A 21136-nucleotide genomic window follows, 5' to 3' on the forward strand; every position below is an offset into this window, starting at 1 on the left:
TAAAGATAGTTATTAGAAAATAATTATTTTCTACAAGTTTTTAAAAAGATAACTCTAATACGTATAAAAACAACAAAATTCGTTTTTAATAAATTTTTAAAAGTGAAAGGGTTATTACAAAAAATCATAAAATTAAAAACTCTTAAAACGTTAAAATTAAAATATATAATGTATATAAGAAAATTAATGTTTTATATTTTAAAAATATAATTATAAAAAAATATAAATTTAAACATTTTTAAAATATAAAAACATAATTCTAATATGTATAAGTTTGCTTTTGAATATGTAATTTTAACATGTAAAGCGTTTATTTTGATTCTTTTCCTATATTATTTTTCAAAAATACTCTTTCATGTTGTCCATTTTCAAAAATATTATTTTCTATGTATAAAATGATTAAATTCTAATCCCTAACATCAAACACTAAACCCTACTCCCTCAAAACTATACCCTTAATGTAAAATAGAGAATCCAAACCCAAAATAGTCTAAAAATTAATTTAACATATTGTAATTGTGTAAAAATGAACAAAAATGAAAATATTCAAGAAAATGGTATTATTGAAAAGAGGTATCTCAAAAAGGACATTTCTAACAAATTCTCATTTTAATACATATAAAACAAAAAATATGTGTTTAAAAAATTTAAAATTGTAACTTTTTATAGTAAATATATACTTTCAAAAAAAATTAAAAGATAAGGTAGTAATTATTATTAAGTTACTAATTCTACAAGGAAAAGGATTACCTTTATTCTTAAAATGAGAAAATGGATTAAGGATATACAGTTAATTCATAGAATATTTAATAGTTTATTATTTTTCCTAAAAGAAAAAGGATTATAAAGACTCATCTATATCCAACAACTAAACTATCTAATATTTTCTCACCTAACGATGTAATTTCTTCAAATTTGTTATATTGGTAAAGCTATTGCTTTTTTTCTTACGAGGTTGTATTATTCTTATGATGATGTTTCATATTATGAAGTAAAACTACACAAAAATTGTATAAACGATCCCATATTTTCAACATTTTTCTTATGAGACCAAGCTAATCTATATATATGTGTGTGTTTATGTAACTCAAAGCATATGTTAGCGTATTATGCATATATATATTTTTTTAACTTTTTTGACATAAAGTAAATTATTACTTAGGAAAACGATATATATAAAAATATCTTAGCCAATGTTGGTTTTCTAAAAAATTTAATGGTTTTCCTTTTTTTTAACAATTATTTTATGTTAAGTTTTAAATATTATAATTCTTATTATGATATAGACTAAGATGCATAGATTGTGTTTAATATAAGTTTGTAACTGTTTAAGATAAAATATGTAAAAATTAAAATATGGTTTATTATGATGGTACAAATAGTTAAATTGTATTAGAAATAGATATGGTGAATTTCAAATTCGTTTTTAAAAAATCATATAAGCTAAACAACACAATTGATTTTTTTTTTTTTTTGATAATAATGTTAATATCATTAATCAAAATGAACAGAGTAGGATATACATGAAGGATAGCCTAAAATTTGAAACCCTGCCAAAAAAAAAGGAAAAAACAAGGAAACAAAAGCTGGGGATATAGAATCATTCTTAGCCAAAGTGACATTAAAGTGGTGAATCGGCGTCTGCGTCTTCGAGCAGTGATTATGCTACGAACTTCTCGATCTCAAAAGATGTAAGTAAGTTGCATTGAAAATTATGACCATACATAACAAAAGCATAAGAGTCATATAATATATAGTTGACAAAACATAAGTAGATAAATGAAATTAATTTATTTTGTTCAAGGAATCATTAACTCGTATTTTTAATTTCAATAGTTTCTACTAAAACACGGATATGCTTAGCTTAGCTTAGCTTTAGCTCATGGACAGTCTCCATGCCACAAGCCCTGTGTTATCTTCCATACCAAGTCTTCGTCGTCGTCTTCGTTTTGGATTCCGTTGATATTGAACCTCACAGAACAAACTCTATAATTCATCATCATGTACAAGCTATATGGCAATCAAAGGCTAAAAACATCAAATACAACTAAAATTGATGAGAAAACATCAGATACAACCGTGAGTAACACAGACACACAGTAAACCTTCCATAAATCAGAGCTAAAGGCGTATATTACCTAAAACATCAAATCCTCAGAATTTTGTGGTTACAGTTCTTGTCATAACCAAGAGCATACCTGTCTGAGCTTTGGAAACTGTTTCTGGGTTGTATCCACTTCGTTTGACCCAAATACGGGTTCCATACACCAAAAGCCCTTAACAACACATAGCAACAAGCCGTCACAGTGAAACACTTTAGACATCTTCACTCGATCAAGTAAAGCTACCTGCTTTATTAATGGGTCAACCAAGTCTTCTTCGTTTTGGATTCCTTGCCAGGTTGAGTCTCACGTAACAAAATCTATAAATCAATCATCATGAATCCCAGAAACTGCTGCTTCTCTGTTTTACCAAAAATCTGATTTTTCGATAAAGGATTCCACTTTTTGCAAGTTTCAGAGATGTTACCTTAGAGAGTATCTCCTCTAGCAATTCCTCCGACAGATCCGACATTATCGTCATTCTCTCAAACTTCAACAGTGTGAGTGAGTCTTTCAAATCACAACTATTCGAAGACAAATCAGTCTACTGAATTAACCGAACCGAACCGACCGAGCCAACTTTGTTAATTGGGCTTGTTATTTTAGGTTTTGTATTCTTTATTTTGGTCGAATTTGGTTTTAATTAACTCACTGAATTAGAAGAAAACAATTTGGTTTACAACCGAACCGAATCAATTTTTTCGGTCCAATACGGTAGAACTTTGCAAAATCGGAAAAATGGAAAGGAAAGAGCAAAAAAGGAAAATAGGAAAAGGAAAAGAGGAAATTTTGTAACTTTTAATCCTGACCGCTGAAAGTTACATGATGATCATATCTTAAACCGTCAATTATTTTATAGCTCCATGCCTCCATCTATAAATAAAAAATAATGCTTCCCAAGTTCCCAGTTCCCATATCGTTTGTTAATAATTCTCAAACCCTAAAAAATCAATTTTGTGACTTGGAAGGATGGTTCACAATTGTTTTTCAAGGGGATTGTCTTCGTTCTACGTCAGAGTCTATCAGGTTGTTGATGATCCTTCAACGGATTCAATCATCTCGTGGAGTAGCAACAACAGTTTCATTATCCCGACGTGGGAGAGTTTCGCAGAAAGATTATGCCGACGTGCGTTGAATTTGGTGTCAACTTCTCAAGTTTTGTCTCCAAGCTTCGTTCTCATGGCTTTAAACGAGTTAAAGGGCCTGGACAGTTGGAATTTGGAGACGAGTATTTTGTCGTAGATCAACCGCAGCTTTTGAACTTGATGATGGTCGAAGCTTTGAGGACTAAACGTAATGCAAAGAAAGCTAAAGCCAAAGCCAAGAAAGATCGAGTGCAAGTAGAGGGTCTCTTGAAACACTTACAAATTTGATCATAATATAATCACAACTTCTTGTATAAGTACTTTAGTAGTAATGAATAATGTATGTTTTGTATAAACCGCTTTTTGTGTCTCATATCGAGAGTGTTTAATCAAATAGGCCAATTTGTATCTTTTAAGCTTGCTACTCTTATCTACCGTATGTATCTTGGATAATTGAAATCAATTGCTTTAGTTATTAGAAACTTAAAAATAAACTTACAATTTACAGTGGACCATGAAGATGAGTAAATTGCTAATTCCTAGCCAAATTAGATTGGGTGCTTTGATATAAAGAAAGAATGTCAAGAGATGATGATTCGTAAGGAAACAAGTAATTCAGATTCAGACATCATTAGCTCTGACCAATCATGGCTGCCATTTGTATTAAAGATACGAGGTTCACCTGTTCGCAACATATCTAAACAATACAAGATCCTAGGCCTCTAGCAAATCTTTTCTGATTAGACACATGGACGATAAGGGTTCTATAAAAGCTACAACAGGAGAATTATGAAACCGTTCAAAATCTCAAGGAATCATTATGGATTCGTGCTTTTTACCCGGCTTTGGATGAATCTCTTTGGCTTTGTTGGAAGTTCTTTCTAAAAAATGCAGATAAGCTAGCCGTAGCAGCGCGACCGTTCTCTACACACAGGAAATAATCGTCCACTGAAACAACACAGAAACAAAAGTGAATTCAGAATTACACATGATGCAGTGACTGATAAACAAGTTCATGAAAACATATAGTCCATATAAAACTGCTTCAACATAGTGAATTATATTCAAGAAATAGAAGTTAAAACAGTACCAGACATTACTCCATGGGTAACTGATGTAATGATCCCATGCTCTACTGGCTCGCCTTCCGCTACTAATGATCCTTCCGGAAGAACAGAGAGAGTTGTATTTGGAAAGACTAAATACGCAAAGGCCGACATTTTCTGTCCATTGCAATTTAAGTGAGTACAATCAATACTCCAAAAGAAAAGATAACAGTAATGTACAACAAGGTTTTTCAAATAACCTTTTCTTCAAGCTTGTTCGGATCGAGTACAACGTATCCATTATCAGCCAGGCAACAGCATATAGCAACTGAAAAGTAGAAACGCCGATAAAATAGTAAGAAGAAAACACACAAAGTTCACAAAGTCAATTAGAGAAGAGTATAAAGTTGCAAAGAAGTACCAGCAAGATGCTTCATAGGGATTCCTGCATCGACAAGCGCTGCACATGCTGCATTTATCGCACACGGTAGAAGCTACACAGAATTGAATCAAGGAACAAGCAGCCAATACTATCTTCTATATTAATGTACCAATTATTTCACTAACACATATTCACACTCCCAGCTTATAGGATTACAAGCTTTCACTACTAAAAACTATATAAATGCTCAAATCGGCATTGCATATACCGGATTATGTGTTTGATACAGCAACAGTAAATGGTTTCCAAGGGGCAAGGACCAGAAAAAGGATACAGAACCATCATCATGTACAACCTACACGGGAATCAAAAAATGAAAACATCAAAACAACTCAAATTGATAAATTGAGAATCATACACGGCAGGACAATTATTACAAGGGAGTGGAGAGGTGCTGAAATGGATGAAGAATCGATATACACAACACTTAAAAGCTATTCACCTGAATTATCACTGAGGTGGTGGTATTTGGATTGACTGTCAAAACACAAATACTCTGTATCGTCCTTTTCAGTATCATCTCATACTCCTTTTCTACTTTCCCTATCATTATGCAAAGTAAAAGTCAGTCAGAATCTTAAAACCAAGAATCACTTGTACCACATACTCAAGCAACAAAGAAACATCAAGAAATGATTGAACTACAACTGAATTTAACGAGTACCAATCTGCCCGGTTTTAGGCTTCCATATGACTTCAAAACAAGCCTTCTCAGCATTTTCATTCTTCTTTGTTCCTGCTTTAGGTCCATAAACTGCAGCTAGAACTTTTGTATCTCCTGAAATAAAAACGAGAAGCACACCCATTAGAAAGTTCCATCAATCCCATTCAAAAAGGAGTTAAAATATTTCATACCACATAAGAGATATTGACAAAGCTAGATTATATGCAATCAAACAAAACAAGGATACATGGAGATTGAAACAAATACCTTGCGACCAGCTAGCAGAGCCATGAGGACGATGAAGGATGTTACGAGAACAAGCAAGTGGCCTCAGCTGATTAGGTGTTCTTCCATCTTCTCTATCAATCTCCATTGCTCCAATACTTCTTCACATAACAAGGGTTTCATAAAGTAAGCATCTTTGGTCCCAAAATTCAAATTCTCATAAGCTATACCTACGAATTGTACCACTGAAAACAAAAACTGGTTCTTTCAATCCTACAATACTCGTTACACAAAGTATAAACAAATAAGAAACAACGATGCAACACGAATCAACATAGAGCTATAGTAAAAAACCTAATTTCGAGGAAGCTAGAAGACGAGACACGATCCTTATCAAACAAGAAGACTAACCAAAGAGAGAATAATACACAGCTACGGAACTGGAAGCTGGAAGAGAAGAAGAATCGTTCTGAGGAATTAGGGTTTATTTGGGTTTAAGTTACAAAACCCTCAATTTCAAATCAATTATAGTGTACCAAGATAAACCGGTCGGTCCGGTTATTAAATCATTGGTTTAACTTTAACCAGTAAACTCGACGAGGAAAGATACTCAATGCGGCGTTTGAACATAAAACAATCGTCCGGAGAAAAAAAAAATCTTCAGTATAACTGACGATTGATTCCTTTGAATCGACGATATTCAAATTTGATCTGAGATTCAAATTCCGGCGATTACGCGAAGAAGATGGATGATGAATTGTTGGAATTGCAGCGTCAGTTCGAGTTCGCTCAACAGGTGAAGTCAAGCGTGAGATTATCGGATCGAAATGTCGTCGAATTGGTTCAAAAGCTTCAGGAGCTTGGCGTTATAGACTTCGATCTGCTTCATACCGTCACCGGAAAAGAATACATCACTCAGGTACTTGATTCTATTTCGTTTCCGGTGTGAATTTAGACTCTACGAGAGAATCGCCAAATGGTTTTGCGTACAGTTTTGGTATCATGATGTGAGTTATGTGTTGATGGAGTGAGAAAACGATAGCTCTGCTTGTTGCATGAGGAATTTAATCGGAAAAAAATGAAGTTAAATTGCTTGATCGAGGTTTTGCTGAACATTGCGAAGGTTTTGGTTTGTAAATTGTGTCTTGGTTTGTTGCAGGAGCAATTGAGGAATGAAATTACTCGTGAGATTAGTAAATTGGGACGTGTATCTGTAATTGATCTGGCAGATACGATTGGGGTTGATTTGTATCATGTGGAGAAGCAAGCACAAGATGTGGTGTTGAGTGATCCAGGGCTAATGCTTGTCCAGGGAGAAATAATATCACAGAATTATTGGGATTCGATTGCTGAAGAAATTAACGAGAGGCTTCAAGAATGCAGTCAAATTGCTGTGGCTGAACTTGCTGGTCAGTTACAGGTTGGCTCTGAGTTGGTGCAATCAGTTTTGGAGCCTCGACTTGGAACTTTGGTAATTGTGCTTTCTATCTACTCTTGATCTTTCCAGTTTGTGTTTAAGTGAATGTGAGCTTTTAGATTTTTGGATTTTTATTTATTTTATGTTTTAATATTTTTAAGGTGAACGCTAAGCTAGAAGGTGGACAGTTATATACGCCTGCTTATGTAGCACGTGCGACTGCTATGGTTCGAGGTGCTTCCAGGGGTATATTTGTTCCCTCCAGCTTGTCGGCATTGTGGGCACCATTGCAACAGTTGGTACAAGAAATGAATGGATCCAGTGGAGTTGCTGTTGAGAATTCGTTTTTCCAGTCTATATTCAACCGACTGTTGAAAGAAGAGGAGATGCTTGGATCACTACGTGCTGGAACCCATTGGACTACTAGCGTATGTCAAAAAATTCTTATCTTTCGGGATTCTGGCACTAATGGAGTTACAGTCACTAAATAACGACAGTCTTTAAAATTTCATGAGAGCACTCTTGTCTATGCTTGCTGTTTTCCTTGTTCAGTTACCATTCATCAGAGTAACTTGTTTGATTTTGGTGACAGGCTTTTGCAATTGCACAAAAGGACTGCGTAGACTCTTCTTTTTCACAGGTTTGGTGATCATTTTCTCTGAAATGTCCATAGTCCGTCTATTTATCAGTTGGTTTTGGAAAATGACTAAAATTTAAAATTCATCAGACTGCAGTTTTAGTATTTTTTGTATATTATTCGTTCTTGAAAAAATGGTGAATCAACAGTTTTATGGTTTCTTTTGTTCCGTTTTCCTGCAGAATTCCTACATCTCTTATGAGACCATGCAGAAGCTTGGGATTTCTCAAGCTGTGCAGTTCTTACAGGTATTGTATCATGTTAGTTTAGCGTAATTTTTCCGTAGTTTGGGAAAATCTAAGTTATGGAATGATAGCTAGAATGAGTGTTATGTTGCCTCCTTCACTTTATTCCCATTATAAGTTGTGTTTTATGACATGTATAGGCTAGATATCCAGATGGTAGACCGTTAGCTGCTGTATTTATTCATTCGTCAATGATTGAGATGCTGGATTCTGCAACCGAGGATGCTATTGAACAAAACAGCTGGTGAGAATAAATTTCTCGTAGTCTTTTTCCGGTTATCTATGACGTTCGTTTTCTTTTATGCTATGATGCTTATATCACTAGATCCGTTGTTACTGACACCCTTGATATTGGGTTCAGGATTGATTCTCTCTCTGTATTACCTTCATCATTCACGTCACAGGATGCAAACAAGATGTTGCTTCTTTGTCGCTCTGTCCAATCAGCTCTCAAGGTGGAATTTTTTTATCAAATTTGATAAGTAGTCAACACTCTTTTGTAATAAATTGCTGATTTATTTAGCCTTTCAGGCTGACAAAGCACTTATCTTGGGCGAATCCTACGTCCTAAGCAGTGGGTTTATCAAGGTAAACAGATGAAATGAAGGGTATTATTAGTAGTTTCGTTACGAGCTGCTGTCTTTCCCATTTGGTTTTCTCCATCTGAACTATGCTTTGGTTTACCTACTAATGTTTAGGGCATATATGATCAAATTGAGAAAGAGGCAGAAGCGTTTAGCATCCAATCTTCTACTGCTAGTTTGATAGATTCTTCAAGAAAATCATCAGAGTCGACAGAAAGCATACCTGCTAATACAGATAAAGGGTCAAGGAAGAAAAAAGGAAAGTCTGTCAGCACGAAGGCAGCCACCGTAGAAACTGTTCCAGAGGAGGAAGAGGACGCGCGTCCAAAATCTAAAAGAAACCATAAGAAAGGCAGGGATTCATCGTCATCACAGAAGTTGGATTCTAAAGCAGGAGGCAAGAAAGAGTCGGTGAAAGCACAAGAAAGTAATAATATTATTCCGCCCGACGAATGGGTGATGAAAAAAATTGTTGACTCTGTGCCTGAATTTGACGATGATGGTACACCTGAGAACTTTTTCTTATGTATGAATAAAAAAAAATGTAGCTATGAATATTGAGTGCATGTGACATAAATTCTGGTGTTTCTTGCAGGTATGGAGAACCCAGATTCGATTCTTAAGCATTTAGCTGATCATATGAAACCTATGCTCATTAATTCACTAAAGGAGAGAAGAAAGAAAATCTTCACAGAAAACGCAGATAGATTGAGGCGCTTGATTGATGATCTGCAGAAAAAGCTTGATGAGGTATAACCAACTGCTTTAATTATAGTTTTATCATTCGCTTGACTACCAATAACCAATGTCTTCCCTCTGTTTCTCATCTTGGAGCTGTTACTCACCACTAGCACCCAGCCTGATAGTATTTTGTGACATTATTTTTCTTGGGTTTCCTTTTGGCAGTCTTTCCTAAATATGCAGCTGTACGAAAAAGCGCTAGAGCTTTTCGAAGATGACCAATCGACTTCAGTAAGTACTTTCAGTCATTTTGCAAGCGACGCTCTTACTACTCAAAGAAGCTAGTGTGTAACACTTTCTTGTCTTCTGGTCCTAGGTTGTTTTACATAGGCATCTACTGAGAACAACAGCAGCTACGATTGCTGATACACTTCTTCATGGGTTGGTAGGTCAAAAATAATATAGTGTTTCTAAGATCATCTTCGTATTTTTGGTTTAACTAATCAAGGTTCGGTTATCAACACAGGACATCCACAACAAACTGAAGAATGGTATTGAAGTTGGAGAATCCAAAACACAAGATCCAGTTTTGCTTGATTCTTCTGAGAGAACTGCCCTTGTAATGCAATTTTGAGCACTAATCTAACTTAGTACTGTATTGTTGCACTTTTTCTTATTGTCTATGTTGCTAGCCGATGTTTAACTCTCCCATATTTCCTTTTTTTTTGGTGCAGGCTAAGAATCTCAACGGTTCTCTTCCGAAAAAGGCTCTTGCATTAGTTGAGGCATTGGAGGGAAAGGTTAGACCTTCCTTTATGGATATATATCTTTTTTCCTTAGTTGTTAACATAACGCCTGGCTTGTTGAACAAGTGGTTGCCTGTTTCTTTTTTGTTCTGCCATCTCGATTCCTCTTCTCCTGTGGCTAACCATGCTTATGTACAGCCAAAGTTTCTGTTCTGATAAAATTTTAATGGGAGTCGGGGATCTTAACAAAAATATGGTGGTGCACATATATATAGCTATAGGCTCAATAGAAAAAACTTTATTAAAACTTAGGCCCGCCTGATCTATATTCCGCTACCTAGTTAATAATCCTCTTATAGGGTGGTTTCACTTTGGCTCTTCTAATGAATACATCCTAAGCGCCATTTGATGGGATTATTTTTGTTGCAGCGTGTAGACACTTTCATGGTCACCTTCAGAGACCTGGCAGAAGAAAGGTATTATAATTCTTATTTTTCGAGGAATATCTGAAGCAAGTCTGCTTAATTGGTTTTCACTTTTCACTGGATTTGAACTGCATGTTAACTATATTTGTGCAGTGGATTAGTCTTGAAGAAGCTTGACAAAAAACTGGAAAGGACACTCCTACATTCATATCGTAAGGTATGTACCAGACCAGATCGTTTTTTCTAATTTTATGATCTCCCATCATTGCTTTTTATCCCTTCAGTGATGATGTTATCTCTGCTTGCAGGATCTTACATCTCAAGTTTCTACCGAATCAGACCCTGTTGCACTTCTCGCTAAAGTTGTCTCTCTCCTTTTTATTAAGGTACATATCCATGTTCGTGTAACTACTCTGTGCTTAGAATCCGGAATTAACTTATGGTTGGAATTCGACAGATTCACAGTAAAGCTCTACAAGCCCCTGGTAGAGCCATTGCTGCGGCTATTTCTCACTTGAAGGTATTACATCTTAAGAGAGATTCACACTAATCCTATAATCTTTTCTCTCGATCATTCCATTTTTCTTCCGCAGTCACAGGTGTCTGGTTACTCTGTATTATATCGTGGTCTTATTTTTTCGTCGCCAACATGTCTATTTCAAACCTTGTAGGATAAACTTGATGAATCTGCGTACAAGACTTTGACAGATTACCAAACAGCAACTGTAACTCTTCTTGCTCTAATGTCAGCTTCATCCGGCGAGGTTCATATACTCCTCTAATTTCGTTGGCAACAAATGTTCATTTGAAATACAACCAATTAACTCTCTGTAGCGAATGATCTCTTTAAGCTGTTCATTCACATGTACAGGAACATGACTGCTCCTCAGATAGAATCTTGACCAAACGGGAATTTCTCGAGAGCCAGATGCCATTGCTTAGAACCCTCGTCCTTGGCGAGTCACAGCCACAACAACAATCCTAATCCAACAGAGTCAGGTCGGAAAGTTCCCTTAGTATTCTGCTGTTAAGACCTAGGTCACTCTGCTAAAACTTATTAGGAGTAGGAAAAATCGACTCATGTTCGGAGAATTCCGTTGAAACTTCAATATACAAAAGATTTGCATGGTTTGACCTTAACTATCTATAAATGAAGGCTTTTATATTTCAAAACACTCTTTTTATTAAGATTTACTTATATTATCATGATACAACGAGATTGATGATTACAAGAAAAAGAAGGATTAAGGACTCACACCGTTTATTTTACACAATCACACATTATTATTGTCTTTCAACCTCCCAAGTAACCCTTAACCAGAGATATCAATAGACTTGACCTCAGGCTTCCTCTCAGGAACTTTTGGCACCGTAACGGACAACACACCATTCTCCATACATGCCTTCACTTCCTCCACCTTTGCATTCTCTGGCAGCCTAAACCTCCTCATAAACTTCCCACTCGACCTCTCCACACGGTGCCACTTGTCACTCTTCTCTTCATTCTCACTGCTCCTCTCTCCGCTGATCTGAAGTATGTTCCCATCTTCAACCTCTACCTTCACCTCTTCCTTCTTAAGCCCCGGCAAGTCCGCCTTGAACACGTGCGCCTCAGGTGTCTCCCTCCAGTCCACTTTAGCGTTTGTGAAAGCGGCAACGTCCTTGGCCGGTGCGTTTGTCAACCCTGACGGCGTCATGAATCCTTCGAACGGATCCCATACGTCTAGCGAGAAAGGGTCGAACACGTTTGTTCTGCGGCCTCCAAAAATGCTCGGAATTAGAGACATTGTTTCACTTATACTCTTGACGATTTGCTCTGTTTTGTTTTGCTTAGCTATGGAAACTCTTTTAACTCTTTGTTGATACAAACACCGATATGTGTCGTGGCATATTTATAGGGAAAAGATGGGAGGGTAGAGGATAAGAGAGAGAGAAAGTTCTGCAAGGTTCTTGAAAATTCAGGTTTTGTCTTTTTCTTTTCTTTATATTTTATAACGTTCGTCTTCGGCTACCAGATCTCTCAGGTGCTTTCAAGAAGTTTCGACGTTGAGAGGGTTTAGACGACTTGCAATTCAGTAGCTCGGCCAGTGAACGCTATGCCGTTTTATTGTACATGGGCTTCGTTAATGGGCCTTAACTACGATATGACATGCAATTAGTCAGACGTCTATTACATACAATGAACACGTGTGTTTTGATGCTAAAGAAAATGTGTTTATTAAACCGGAAGGATCGATCATAGGAAGAAGATGAAAATGAATAGAGGAATCAATAGACCTACTTAGCATGGAATCAGTGCCGCAGTGGTTAAATTCGTATATCTTAATTAGGAGTTTTCGAAATTTGTTTTTGAAAGCAATAGAAAATAATTATTTTTGGGACAACAACAAGTCAAATAAATAACGAGTGTGACACAATTGTGTGATGAATAATAAAAACATATGTGATAAATAAAATATAAAATATGATGGTAAAGTATATGGTTATGAGAAAGTTGAATAAATGAAAGATTGTAAAATAAAGTATAAAAATATTTTAAGGAATATTATATGTAATATTCCCTATAACTTGTATTATAAATAGCAAGGTTGAATAAACAACAAAGTATGGTTCTTGCAAAAAGATTAAACTAAAATTGCTAACAAAAAAATATTTAGAATTATTTAAATATTTCTAAATAACAATCTTCCTGAGTAACTATTTCTAAAAAATCTAATATTTCAATGAATCTCTTGTAATTATTACTAGGTTAAGACCCGCACGTACTTGCGGAGTTATATCTGTCAATATAACTCAAATTTAAATTGGTTTGGTTTTAGTAAGTTTGTGAATATTTGAAATAATTATGATTTCACTACAAAAATTTTTTATCCACATGACGGTATAACCGGATCAAACTTGAACCAAATTAGTAACCGTTAGAATTTTTATTAAACCCGTATACTATTAAATCAGAAACAAATCAGAAAAAAATTAAATTTCCGAATGGAATGACCTAAAATATCAAGCTGCGCAAACACACCTTAATAGGTGTATCTCGCAACTGATTTATTATTTTTTTACCCATATAAAGCCCATTTCGTGAAACCCACATGAGTAATGTGGGACACAATTATCTAGGTGTGCGCAGACATAACTATCTAGGTGTGTTTGCGCAGCTTGATAATTTAGGTCATCACATATATATTTTTTCTAATTTATATAAAACATTTAAAAGGATTGGATAAAAAATTCAAACAGAAAACTCAGTATTTTCGTTTCGATATATTATCATAAAATAGATATTTACCTTTTTCCAAGTTGACGCTTAATCAAATTAGTTAGGTTTTGAGAATTGAAAATAGTTAAATAAAACTCATTTCCAATATGGAAAATTCTTGATATAGGACATTTCTCATATAAGACAACCTTTTATTTACGATTGAAAAGGGGATGGGGACGAAAGCAAAAAATTACAGAAGTCCCGCATTTTGCAAAAATACAAATATAAATTATAGTATATTTATATATCATATGATGTAATAAAAATATTACAAAATTAATTGAATTAATTATTATCACACAATTTATTATAAATTTCAAAATTATATCAGTGCAAATTATTATGAAGAAACAAATTTTCTTAAAAAAAAGGAAAAATGACAATATTGAGTAGTAAATGGGACAAAAAAAGAAAAAAGAGATAACGTTATTTAAAAAACTAAAACAGAGACATTTTTAAAAAAAATTAAAAAAACAGAGACATTTATCTCTTCCTTCGTCTCTTTTCCCCTTCTTTCTTCTGTATTTCTTCTGAATCTCATCGATTTGGATCAAATCATTTGATTCACGACATGCATGTCTCTTCCTGATTCCCTACATTCGTCTTCTTCTTATTCTCCTGTGATCCGCAAAGAAATCGGGTTTCACGACCACCAAGGAATCTTTCCAAGTATGATTACCGCCATGGGAGCGTACATGAGGGATAGTTCGACTTCCGGAGACACTTGGTCTTACGTTGTCGTCTTCGTCGTCTACCTTCTATAACTTTGGTGAGATCGAATTTACAATATATGCTTTGTTTCCGTTGTGTGAATGTTTTGATTGAGATATATAATTCTAATTTTATCACTTTGTGTATTTTTTAGCCAGATCCAATTTGAAGAATGTGCAACGAAGTTTATATGATTTGGTCGCTTTGGTTGATAAAGTCTGTCCTACTGATTTCTTTGGGTCAGGTTATTTTGATTTTGCAGCTAAATTTTCAAAAGTCTGTTTCAAACTTGCATCAAGTATAGAGAGGAATTGAAATTGTTTTTCACCGTTAACTCTTTGTTCATCTAAACGTTCTGGTTCATGATTTGAATTAGAAGGTGTATTTTTATCGTCGGTGCTACTAAAGCAGTATGTTTGTTCTATTGGTTCAGCGTCACTTAAATTGTGGTTGTAGTTGTGTTTCAAAGTTTCATCGTCATTGTTGCTATCAATGTTGATTTGTTCAAAAGTAACTAAGTAAGCAAGCTTGACCTTGCAAATTTAAAGATTCAGATATTAAGGTGGGAGTCTCCCAAATGTTAAAAGCTTACCTTGTAAAATTTGCGAGAAAATGCATGTTTTTGTCTTGTAAAACATAGCTCGATGTTTATGTGTGCTTATACATGAAGCTGAATTCTAACAGTGTTTCTCTATGAAAAAAGTGTAGATAAATTAATTGTTGATACATATGTTTTAACATATACATGAAAACGTATTTTATCATCTAATAGTTAAAACTAACGTTTAGAGGCTTGATTCGCAGAAGGAGGTGGCTTCATCGGAAGTATAGCATGTCTTTTGTGCTGTTATGGAATATTGAAGTAGTCCTAGATTTGGTTTATGAACCTAAATAAAACAAAAAGAATGTAAGTTAACAGAGGTTTTATTTTAATAATCTCATGTAGATATAAATTATGAAAAACTATATGAATAAGATCAACATCGAGGAATCACTCAATACCTGGAGGTGTAATGAAAACAAAATCTCTTCTTGAGAGGCTGCTTCTGTTAACATCTTTGCTTCTTGTAATGTTTAAAAAATATTATATTTAGTTATACAATAGAGACTAGAATGTAATGTCAGTGATACTTAACCTTTTCATATGGTGTCTGTTTTGCAGAAGATAGGTGTATGTTTGCCAATGTTAGGTAATTTCCATCATTCCTAGCAGGAAAGTTGGTAATGTCTCTAAAAACTCTATTAAATGTTGAAGTAAGAGGAACAAATCCATTAGACTGATTATTATGACTATGAGGAGTGGAACTTGGAAGTATTTGTGTCCTCTTTGTTTGAATTGAAACATATTAAAAATCTATAAGAGAGTTTAGCTTTTTTAGTAATTAAGCTTGTAATATTGTGTTTCTTGGTGTTAGTGTTATGAGCTGCGGTGATGAGCCGTATTTATAGAGTTTAGAGGAGACGATAGAGTTTAATGTGAGAGAAGAGATAATCTTGTTGACCAAGCTAATAATATCTTGAAGATCTAAGATTTGTGGAATGTGTGAGTAGGATTTAGGATGATTATAAGGAATATGCTTCTAATATCTCAATGGATTCAACGCAAGAACCATTTAAGATTTTTCTTTGATTCGATAATGAATTTGCTGATATGGTTGGTTCCTAATTCTCCGTGAATCATAATTTATGATGATAAATAAGCATATTTATCCCCAAAATTATTTACTCAATTTGTTCAAAGGTCGCTGTAGAAGTATCTGTTTGGAAACAATTATATGGTAAACAGGATCCGAATAAGGTTACTCCTATGACTAAGGATCCGCATCTTGTTGCTCTATTTAGATTACCACTTTATCCTCATTGTTTTTTTCCTTCTTCATTTGTTTTTTTAAGCGCAAAGGTATTATATGGAATTTTCGTAAAGCTTTTTTTTTTTCCTATTTTTGTACTCTCCAATTAATAGTATCTTCAATTAATAGTATAGATTTGATGGAAGACTTTATTTAGTATTTAGAATTTTTTTCAAGCATATCTTCGTTTGTAACTGAAACTTCGAAATCTTAGAAGCCACACACACTCATAATTATAGCATACAAGACGTAAATATTATGAATACATATGGGAAGAAGTATATATACGTAAGTTAAAGAAACAGAAGTTTTTGAAGAGAGAGAAATTGATCAAATTATGAAACTTTGTGGGGGTGTTAGTTTGAACTGCTTTAAGTGACGACCAATTCAGCCTATGTTGATTTATTAGTTCATTGTATGAAAACCACCGTTGGCCATTGCTTTCCTGACCTGAACTCTTGTCAAGCCAAATGCCAATAAGTCACTATAAATTTTAATTGTCAACTCACATTTTTTCCCGCAAATTTTCATCTAAATTTAAACAAATCCAACATCCTAAAAAACTTTCTTATGTTCATAACTTTTTACTAGTGGAGAATAACTTAGGCTAACGAATAAGTGCGGATACATGACCAATCAGGATCAGAAGAATCAAAATCCTACCCGACAAAATCAATTACTGGAAACATATACAATTCAAGGTAAAAACATTTATTTCACATGATGTTCAATGTCGTTGCGCTACATAAGATTGGTTCACTAATCATTCCAATCAGATCCTCGATCTCTCCCATGTCTGCGCTTCATTTGTAAGCTGGTTTGTGTCGTTGCCCATCTGTTGTCCTATCAGAGTTGACACTCCAGTCCCTATATTAGGCACTATCATCAAAACAGTTAACTTTTTCACATCTCTAAACTAGGTAGAATTAGCCATGACCAAAAGTTCATGAATGGATCAAAATATAATCAAATTATACCAAACACATCAAGAGACTTCATGTATTAATATACCTGTAGACGTAGGCATAACCAAGGCTTGCAGCTTAGCTTTGCGACGATTCGCTAAGATTATAGCGATGAACACATATGCACCAAGAACAAATGCTACCGCAGATACCACACCGATTATTATTGGCAGTTTACTGCTATTATCATTAGTTGATCCACCTGATCCGAGATCAAATATAAATTTTGTAAATTACATAATACGCATAAATAAGTGTTTAATTTGTTATTTCGGCATAATTTCGCATGTTATGATCACTGTGAGCTTTCATCAAATTAATAAAGAAAACAAGTTAAAAATGAATTAAAAAATCTAAATACTAACCTGAGCTCACTCCATTGCTCCGTCCAGTTCCTTCTTTGCTAGTTCCACCGGAGCCTTAATTAACACATTAAAAAAAACAAACGTACATCACATTACATAAGTGACTATATAATCCAAGTTTATGTTTTTTGGCAATTCTTGATTATACACAAATATAGACTAATCACAAAAAAAATTCCATTTCCCAAAACTAACCAGATCCGGATCCACTGCCCCCAGATCCTCCTCCTCCTCCTCCTCCTCCTCCGCTTCCACCTGATCCTGATCCGCTTCCGCCTTCGCTTGTACCCTTACTTATCACATAAAGCTCGGCTGCATTTATCATGGGCGGTAAAAGCGCACTAGCGGTGGAGTGGAGCACGAGTAGGGTGCTTGAGCTGGCCAGCACATCTCTCACGACCACTTGCGTAGTTTTTCCAAACACAGGCACAACTGGACCCTTTCCAACTTGCTTACCACCAAAGAAAATGTTGAACGATCGTAAACTCGACTGGAGAGGCTCGGAGAAATACATAGCCAAGTAAATCGGAACTCCTTCTGAAGGAAGAGTGGGGTCGACTAATGCTAAGCCTTCCCCGGTCCAAGAATTACGGAGGACGGACTCAGGCGGCTTGTTTGATGCACCAGATGTATCGATCGTTACGGCCGTGGACGGTATTCCTGTGACCAATAAGTTTATGGTCGGAAGCCAAAACCTACCTTGAAGATCCGATCTAGCAAAAATAATAATAATTATTATTACAATTCGATGATGGTTGTAGTTAAAACTTGGCATTTATGTTTGTGTTGAGGTAACATAGTTCTAATTTTTTGATTTCATTAACAATTAATTTACCAAATTTTCTGATTTAAACGCTAGAAATTGCTGTTTCATTTAAAATTATACACATTTTAATCTTGAACACCAAAACTAAATATACTAAGTGATAGGATATCGATGGTTACCTTAGAACTTCTGTTGCACCATACGCACGTCGTTGTTGGTAAAATAAACCTTCACCAGGACCAAGCTCATCATACATGCCAGCGGCCAAATCGACAACTTCAATGGATGATACAAAAGGGTTCGATGAGGAAGACGTACGCACAAAGCAAACGCTGGTTTCTCCGCTGGTCGGAGAAAATATCAGCTCCAAAATGTACGGTTCAAATGCCGAGGATATCGATACAATGCCTCGGTGTTTCCCTTCAAACACTACGCTGAAGGTTGGAGTTGACGACTTCCCGTCGTAGTTCCCGTAGTAATACATCGTTCTCACCAGAACTTTTCCACCTTTTGTAACCGGAATGGCGGAGTAGCAATTGGTGTCGCCAGTAGGAAAGTACCGGAGTGTGGTGAGAGATTTCTCGACCGTGGTGGACGAAATGGTGGCCGACTCTCCGGATGTGATGAAGTCGTTGTCTCCAACCCATTTTAGGTTGTTGTTGTCTACGCCCGGCAATGACGTTCCACAGTCTATGTTTACGCCTGTAATAATTGATTTTGCATGCATGAATCATTGATGGTTATGAAGTCTTTTTTTTTTTTGTTCCTAAAATTAGTTTTAGTCATCCAACTTTACCCCCAGTTAATTTGCATACTATTACTGACATAATAAAAGCATCGTATAATTCAAAATATATACCCCCACTTGATAATTGATAAATACAACTTATTGATATCTTGAACAATTGTTATGTTTCCATATAGTTGCTATGAATTGCCATTGTGGATCATGTGATTTTACAACACAGTAAACAAAAGTCATTTGACTCGATCCACATGATTAATGGACATTTTTTTAACGCTTAATGTGTGATGGTTTTTGGTAAAACTACATTACAGGCCGCAATGAATTTTCTGACCAACCAGAGGACAAGAAAAGTCATCTGCTAACATTTTTGTATGCATCCTCGTCACATAGAAAACACTAAGCAAAATTTGAATTATAAACAGAATCCCTTAATTATGTGAATCCATCCGGACCAAGATGCTAGAGTTTACGGCCAAATCCAAGACTCTTCCTGCGGCTACTAAAGAAAGAAAATTTTGAATTACGTGTAATCAAAAATACTTACTGGAGGGTTATGGTGCAAAGAAAGAAGATAAGAAAAAGCAAGTCAGCAGCCATGGCCGGAGCTACTTTTGAACTAATGTTCTATACAAAATTTATAGAGACACCCGAATATAAATACATAATCTGTGTATAAAGTGTTATATGTATCTAGTTGAGCTGTCAATTAGTATTTTAAAACCAAATTGACATCGACCAAACATTATAAAACATGAGAACAAATTCCTTGAGTTGGTTATTCAAGAACGGCCAATTACAAAATATTCCAACATGCATTTAATTTATGATAATTCTTGTTCATGCAACCATGTAAGAAAATTTACTTTCAATGTAATATAGAAATCTTAGTTTTAATATCTGACACTGAAAAAATTATATGCAATTTGAGATCTTATTTTACCAAAATAAAAAATAAAAAAATAACAACTCGAAGCCTAGTGGGTTAGTTGACTTGTGTGATCGCTAATGTGAGCAGGAAAGCGCAAATCAATTAACTCCTTGATCATATATATTATAGCAACTTATTTCCAACATTTTTTTTTTTTGACTTCTCTAGTCGCATGCTTCTTCTATCATGTGGTGTTGACGTGTTGTGTACGGTGTACGGTGTACCTATCCCAAACGTTCCACCAAGCAACTTCCGGTTATTCAGTTTCATCTCATAGTCTCCAATTCATCGAGGACTTCAGTCAGAATCTTGACAACTTCAAAATCTGGTCCCATTAGCTCGAACGAACCAGCGATATCAAAATCAGACTGATAAAACTCTATATTTCTCCCTTTAGATGGATTGTCCATTTTCCCTTCTGTCTGATTTTGCAATTTGGTATCTTTTGAATGATATATGTGAGTCCATTCAGAGCCACATACTGTGCATATGGAACATATAATCATATCGTAGAGAGCAAAGCTCTCCACCTTGATCAGCAATTATCATAAACCAGTTTGGACTCTTCTCCGTACTTCCCCATAAGGATCTCTCTCTCTCAACTGAGGTGTATCAAGTGCAGTTGCACCATACCTCAGTTGCAACTGCAACACTAATAACATCTTTGTACTGAAGCCGGAGACGGTTCGTTATCAAACAAGACAGAGAATACAGTGCCACGGAACTGTAAGCGTGGAAGAAGAACTGAAAACAAAAACAGAACCAAAACAGAAACAGAATCAATGCTCAAAACACTCTTCTAAAACAGAACTGAAGACAAAAAATAACCGCTTCTAGCTCAATACTACGTGTTTTGGAATAAAGAATTTATGTTTTTTTTTTAATATTTCAAAACACTCTTTTATTAAAAGGAAAAAGAGAAATCGATTGTTCAAGAAAGTGCTAGGCGGAATCCAGGCGGTAACCTAACGCCTAGCGCCTAGAAGAATTAATCGGAGTTTAAGCGTTTTTAAAGCGTTCTAGGCAGATATATACATTTATGCAAAAATATTATATATAATATATAATATGTATATGTATATATAACCAAAATTTAAACAGGGATGAAGACAAATATATTTCATTGTAACATTTGGTGAAGTTATTAAATAAAACCTATTATAATGAATAAAAATAACAAGAAATGTGAGGACAAAATGGCTAAATAAGAAAAGCCATGCCAATTTTTAAAGCCCAATAAAG

The 21136-nt window shown here is 35.0% G+C and overlaps 4 protein-coding genes across 9 annotated transcripts; 1 reads left to right on the forward strand and 3 right to left on the reverse strand.

Moving 5' to 3' along the window:
- Positions 1-3818: 3818 nt before the first annotated feature.
- On the reverse strand, positions 3819-6108 carry LOC104790853 (exosome complex exonuclease RRP46 homolog). Of its 6 annotated transcripts, none has more exons than XM_010516649.3 (9): positions 5976-6108; positions 5607-5722; positions 5340-5453; positions 5118-5218; positions 4950-4970; positions 4655-4727; positions 4494-4561; positions 4278-4410; positions 3819-4135 (listed from the first exon to the last, which is right to left on the reverse strand). In XM_010516649.3, the coding sequence occupies exons 2-9, from the start codon at positions 5710-5712 to the stop codon at positions 4023-4025; spliced, it is 729 nt and encodes a 242-aa protein (XP_010514951.1). In that variant the 5' UTR covers positions 5713-5722; positions 5976-6108; the 3' UTR covers positions 3819-4022. The 6 variants fall into 6 exon arrangements, with proteins under 6 accessions (XP_010514951.1, XP_010514949.1, XP_010514948.1 ...); XM_010516647.3 differs by having other exon boundaries at positions 5607-5725; positions 5976-6070; XM_010516646.3 differs by having other exon boundaries at positions 5607-5725; positions 5919-6050.
- LOC104790856 (E3 UFM1-protein ligase 1 homolog) lies at positions 5631-11472 on the forward strand. The gene is made up of 20 exons (XM_010516652.3): positions 5631-6483; positions 6724-7035; positions 7143-7409; positions 7574-7621; positions 7801-7866; positions 8004-8107; positions 8225-8318; positions 8395-8451; positions 8562-8949; positions 9043-9197; positions 9354-9419; positions 9505-9573; positions 9655-9747; positions 9863-9928; positions 10304-10350; positions 10453-10516; positions 10608-10685; positions 10757-10819; positions 10971-11063; positions 11171-11472. The coding sequence occupies exons 1-20, from the start codon at positions 6310-6312 to the stop codon at positions 11282-11284; spliced, it is 2418 nt and encodes an 805-aa protein (XP_010514954.2). The 5' UTR covers positions 5631-6309; the 3' UTR covers positions 11285-11472.
- On the reverse strand, positions 11458-12086 carry LOC104790855 (17.4 kDa class I heat shock protein). Its single transcript, XM_010516651.3, has one exon. The coding sequence runs from the start codon at positions 12084-12086 to the stop codon at positions 11613-11615; it is 474 nt and encodes a 157-aa protein (XP_010514953.2). The 3' UTR covers positions 11458-11612.
- Positions 12087-16794: 4708 nt separating this feature from the next.
- On the reverse strand, positions 16795-18945 carry LOC104698906 (uncharacterized protein At1g24485-like). The gene is made up of 5 exons (XM_087456126.1): positions 18398-18945; positions 17648-18165; positions 17453-17506; positions 17134-17289; positions 16795-17001 (listed from the first exon to the last, which is right to left on the reverse strand). Exons 1-5 carry the CDS (start codon positions 18943-18945, stop codon positions 16895-16897), a joined length of 1383 nt encoding a protein of 460 aa, XP_087312252.1. The 3' UTR covers positions 16795-16894.
- Between the last annotated feature and the right edge of the window lie 2191 nt (positions 18946-21136).

This window comes from Camelina sativa, chromosome 6 (genome assembly GCF_030686135.1).
Source record: "Camelina sativa cultivar CO46 ecotype springtype chromosome 6, ASM3068613v1".
Lineage (NCBI taxonomy): Eukaryota > Viridiplantae > Streptophyta > Magnoliopsida > Brassicales > Brassicaceae > Camelina > Camelina sativa.

Excerpts from the sequence above, each read along its gene's own strand:
- LOC104790853 (XM_010516649.3), bottom strand. The coding sequence starts at position 5,712 with ATGGAGATTGATAGAGAAGATGGAAGAACACCTAATCAGCTGAGGCCA. Across the intron at positions 5,454-5,606 it reads CTCTGCTAGCTGGTCGCAAG|GAGATACAAAAGTTCTAGCT; the intron begins GTATTTGTTTCA and ends TTTTTATTTCAG. Across the intron at positions 4,562-4,654 it reads CCCTATGAAGCATCTTGCTG|TTGCTATATGCTGTTGCCTG; the intron begins GTACTTCTTTGC and ends TCTACTTTTCAG.
- LOC104790856 (XM_010516652.3), top strand. The coding sequence starts at position 6,310 with ATGGATGATGAATTGTTGGAATTGCAGCGTCAGTTCGAGTTCGCTCAA. Across the intron at positions 7,622-7,800 it reads TAGACTCTTCTTTTTCACAG|AATTCCTACATCTCTTATGA; the intron begins GTTTGGTGATCA and ends GTTTTCCTGCAG. Across the intron at positions 11,064-11,170 it reads TGTCAGCTTCATCCGGCGAG|GAACATGACTGCTCCTCAGA; the intron begins GTTCATATACTC and ends TCACATGTACAG.
- LOC104790855 (XM_010516651.3), bottom strand. The coding sequence starts at position 12,086 with ATGTCTCTAATTCCGAGCATTTTTGGAGGCCGCAGAACAAACGTGTTC.
- LOC104698906 (XM_087456126.1), bottom strand. The coding sequence starts at position 18,945 with ATGCATGCAAAATCAATTATTACAGGCGTAAACATAGACTGTGGAACG. Across the intron at positions 18,166-18,397 it reads GGTGCAACAGAAGTTCTAAG|ATCGGATCTTCAAGGTAGGT; the intron begins GTAACCATCGAT and ends TATTTTTGCTAG. Across the intron at positions 17,290-17,452 it reads GAGCAATGGAGTGAGCTCAG|GTGGATCAACTAATGATAAT; the intron begins GTTAGTATTTAG and ends ATCTCGGATCAG.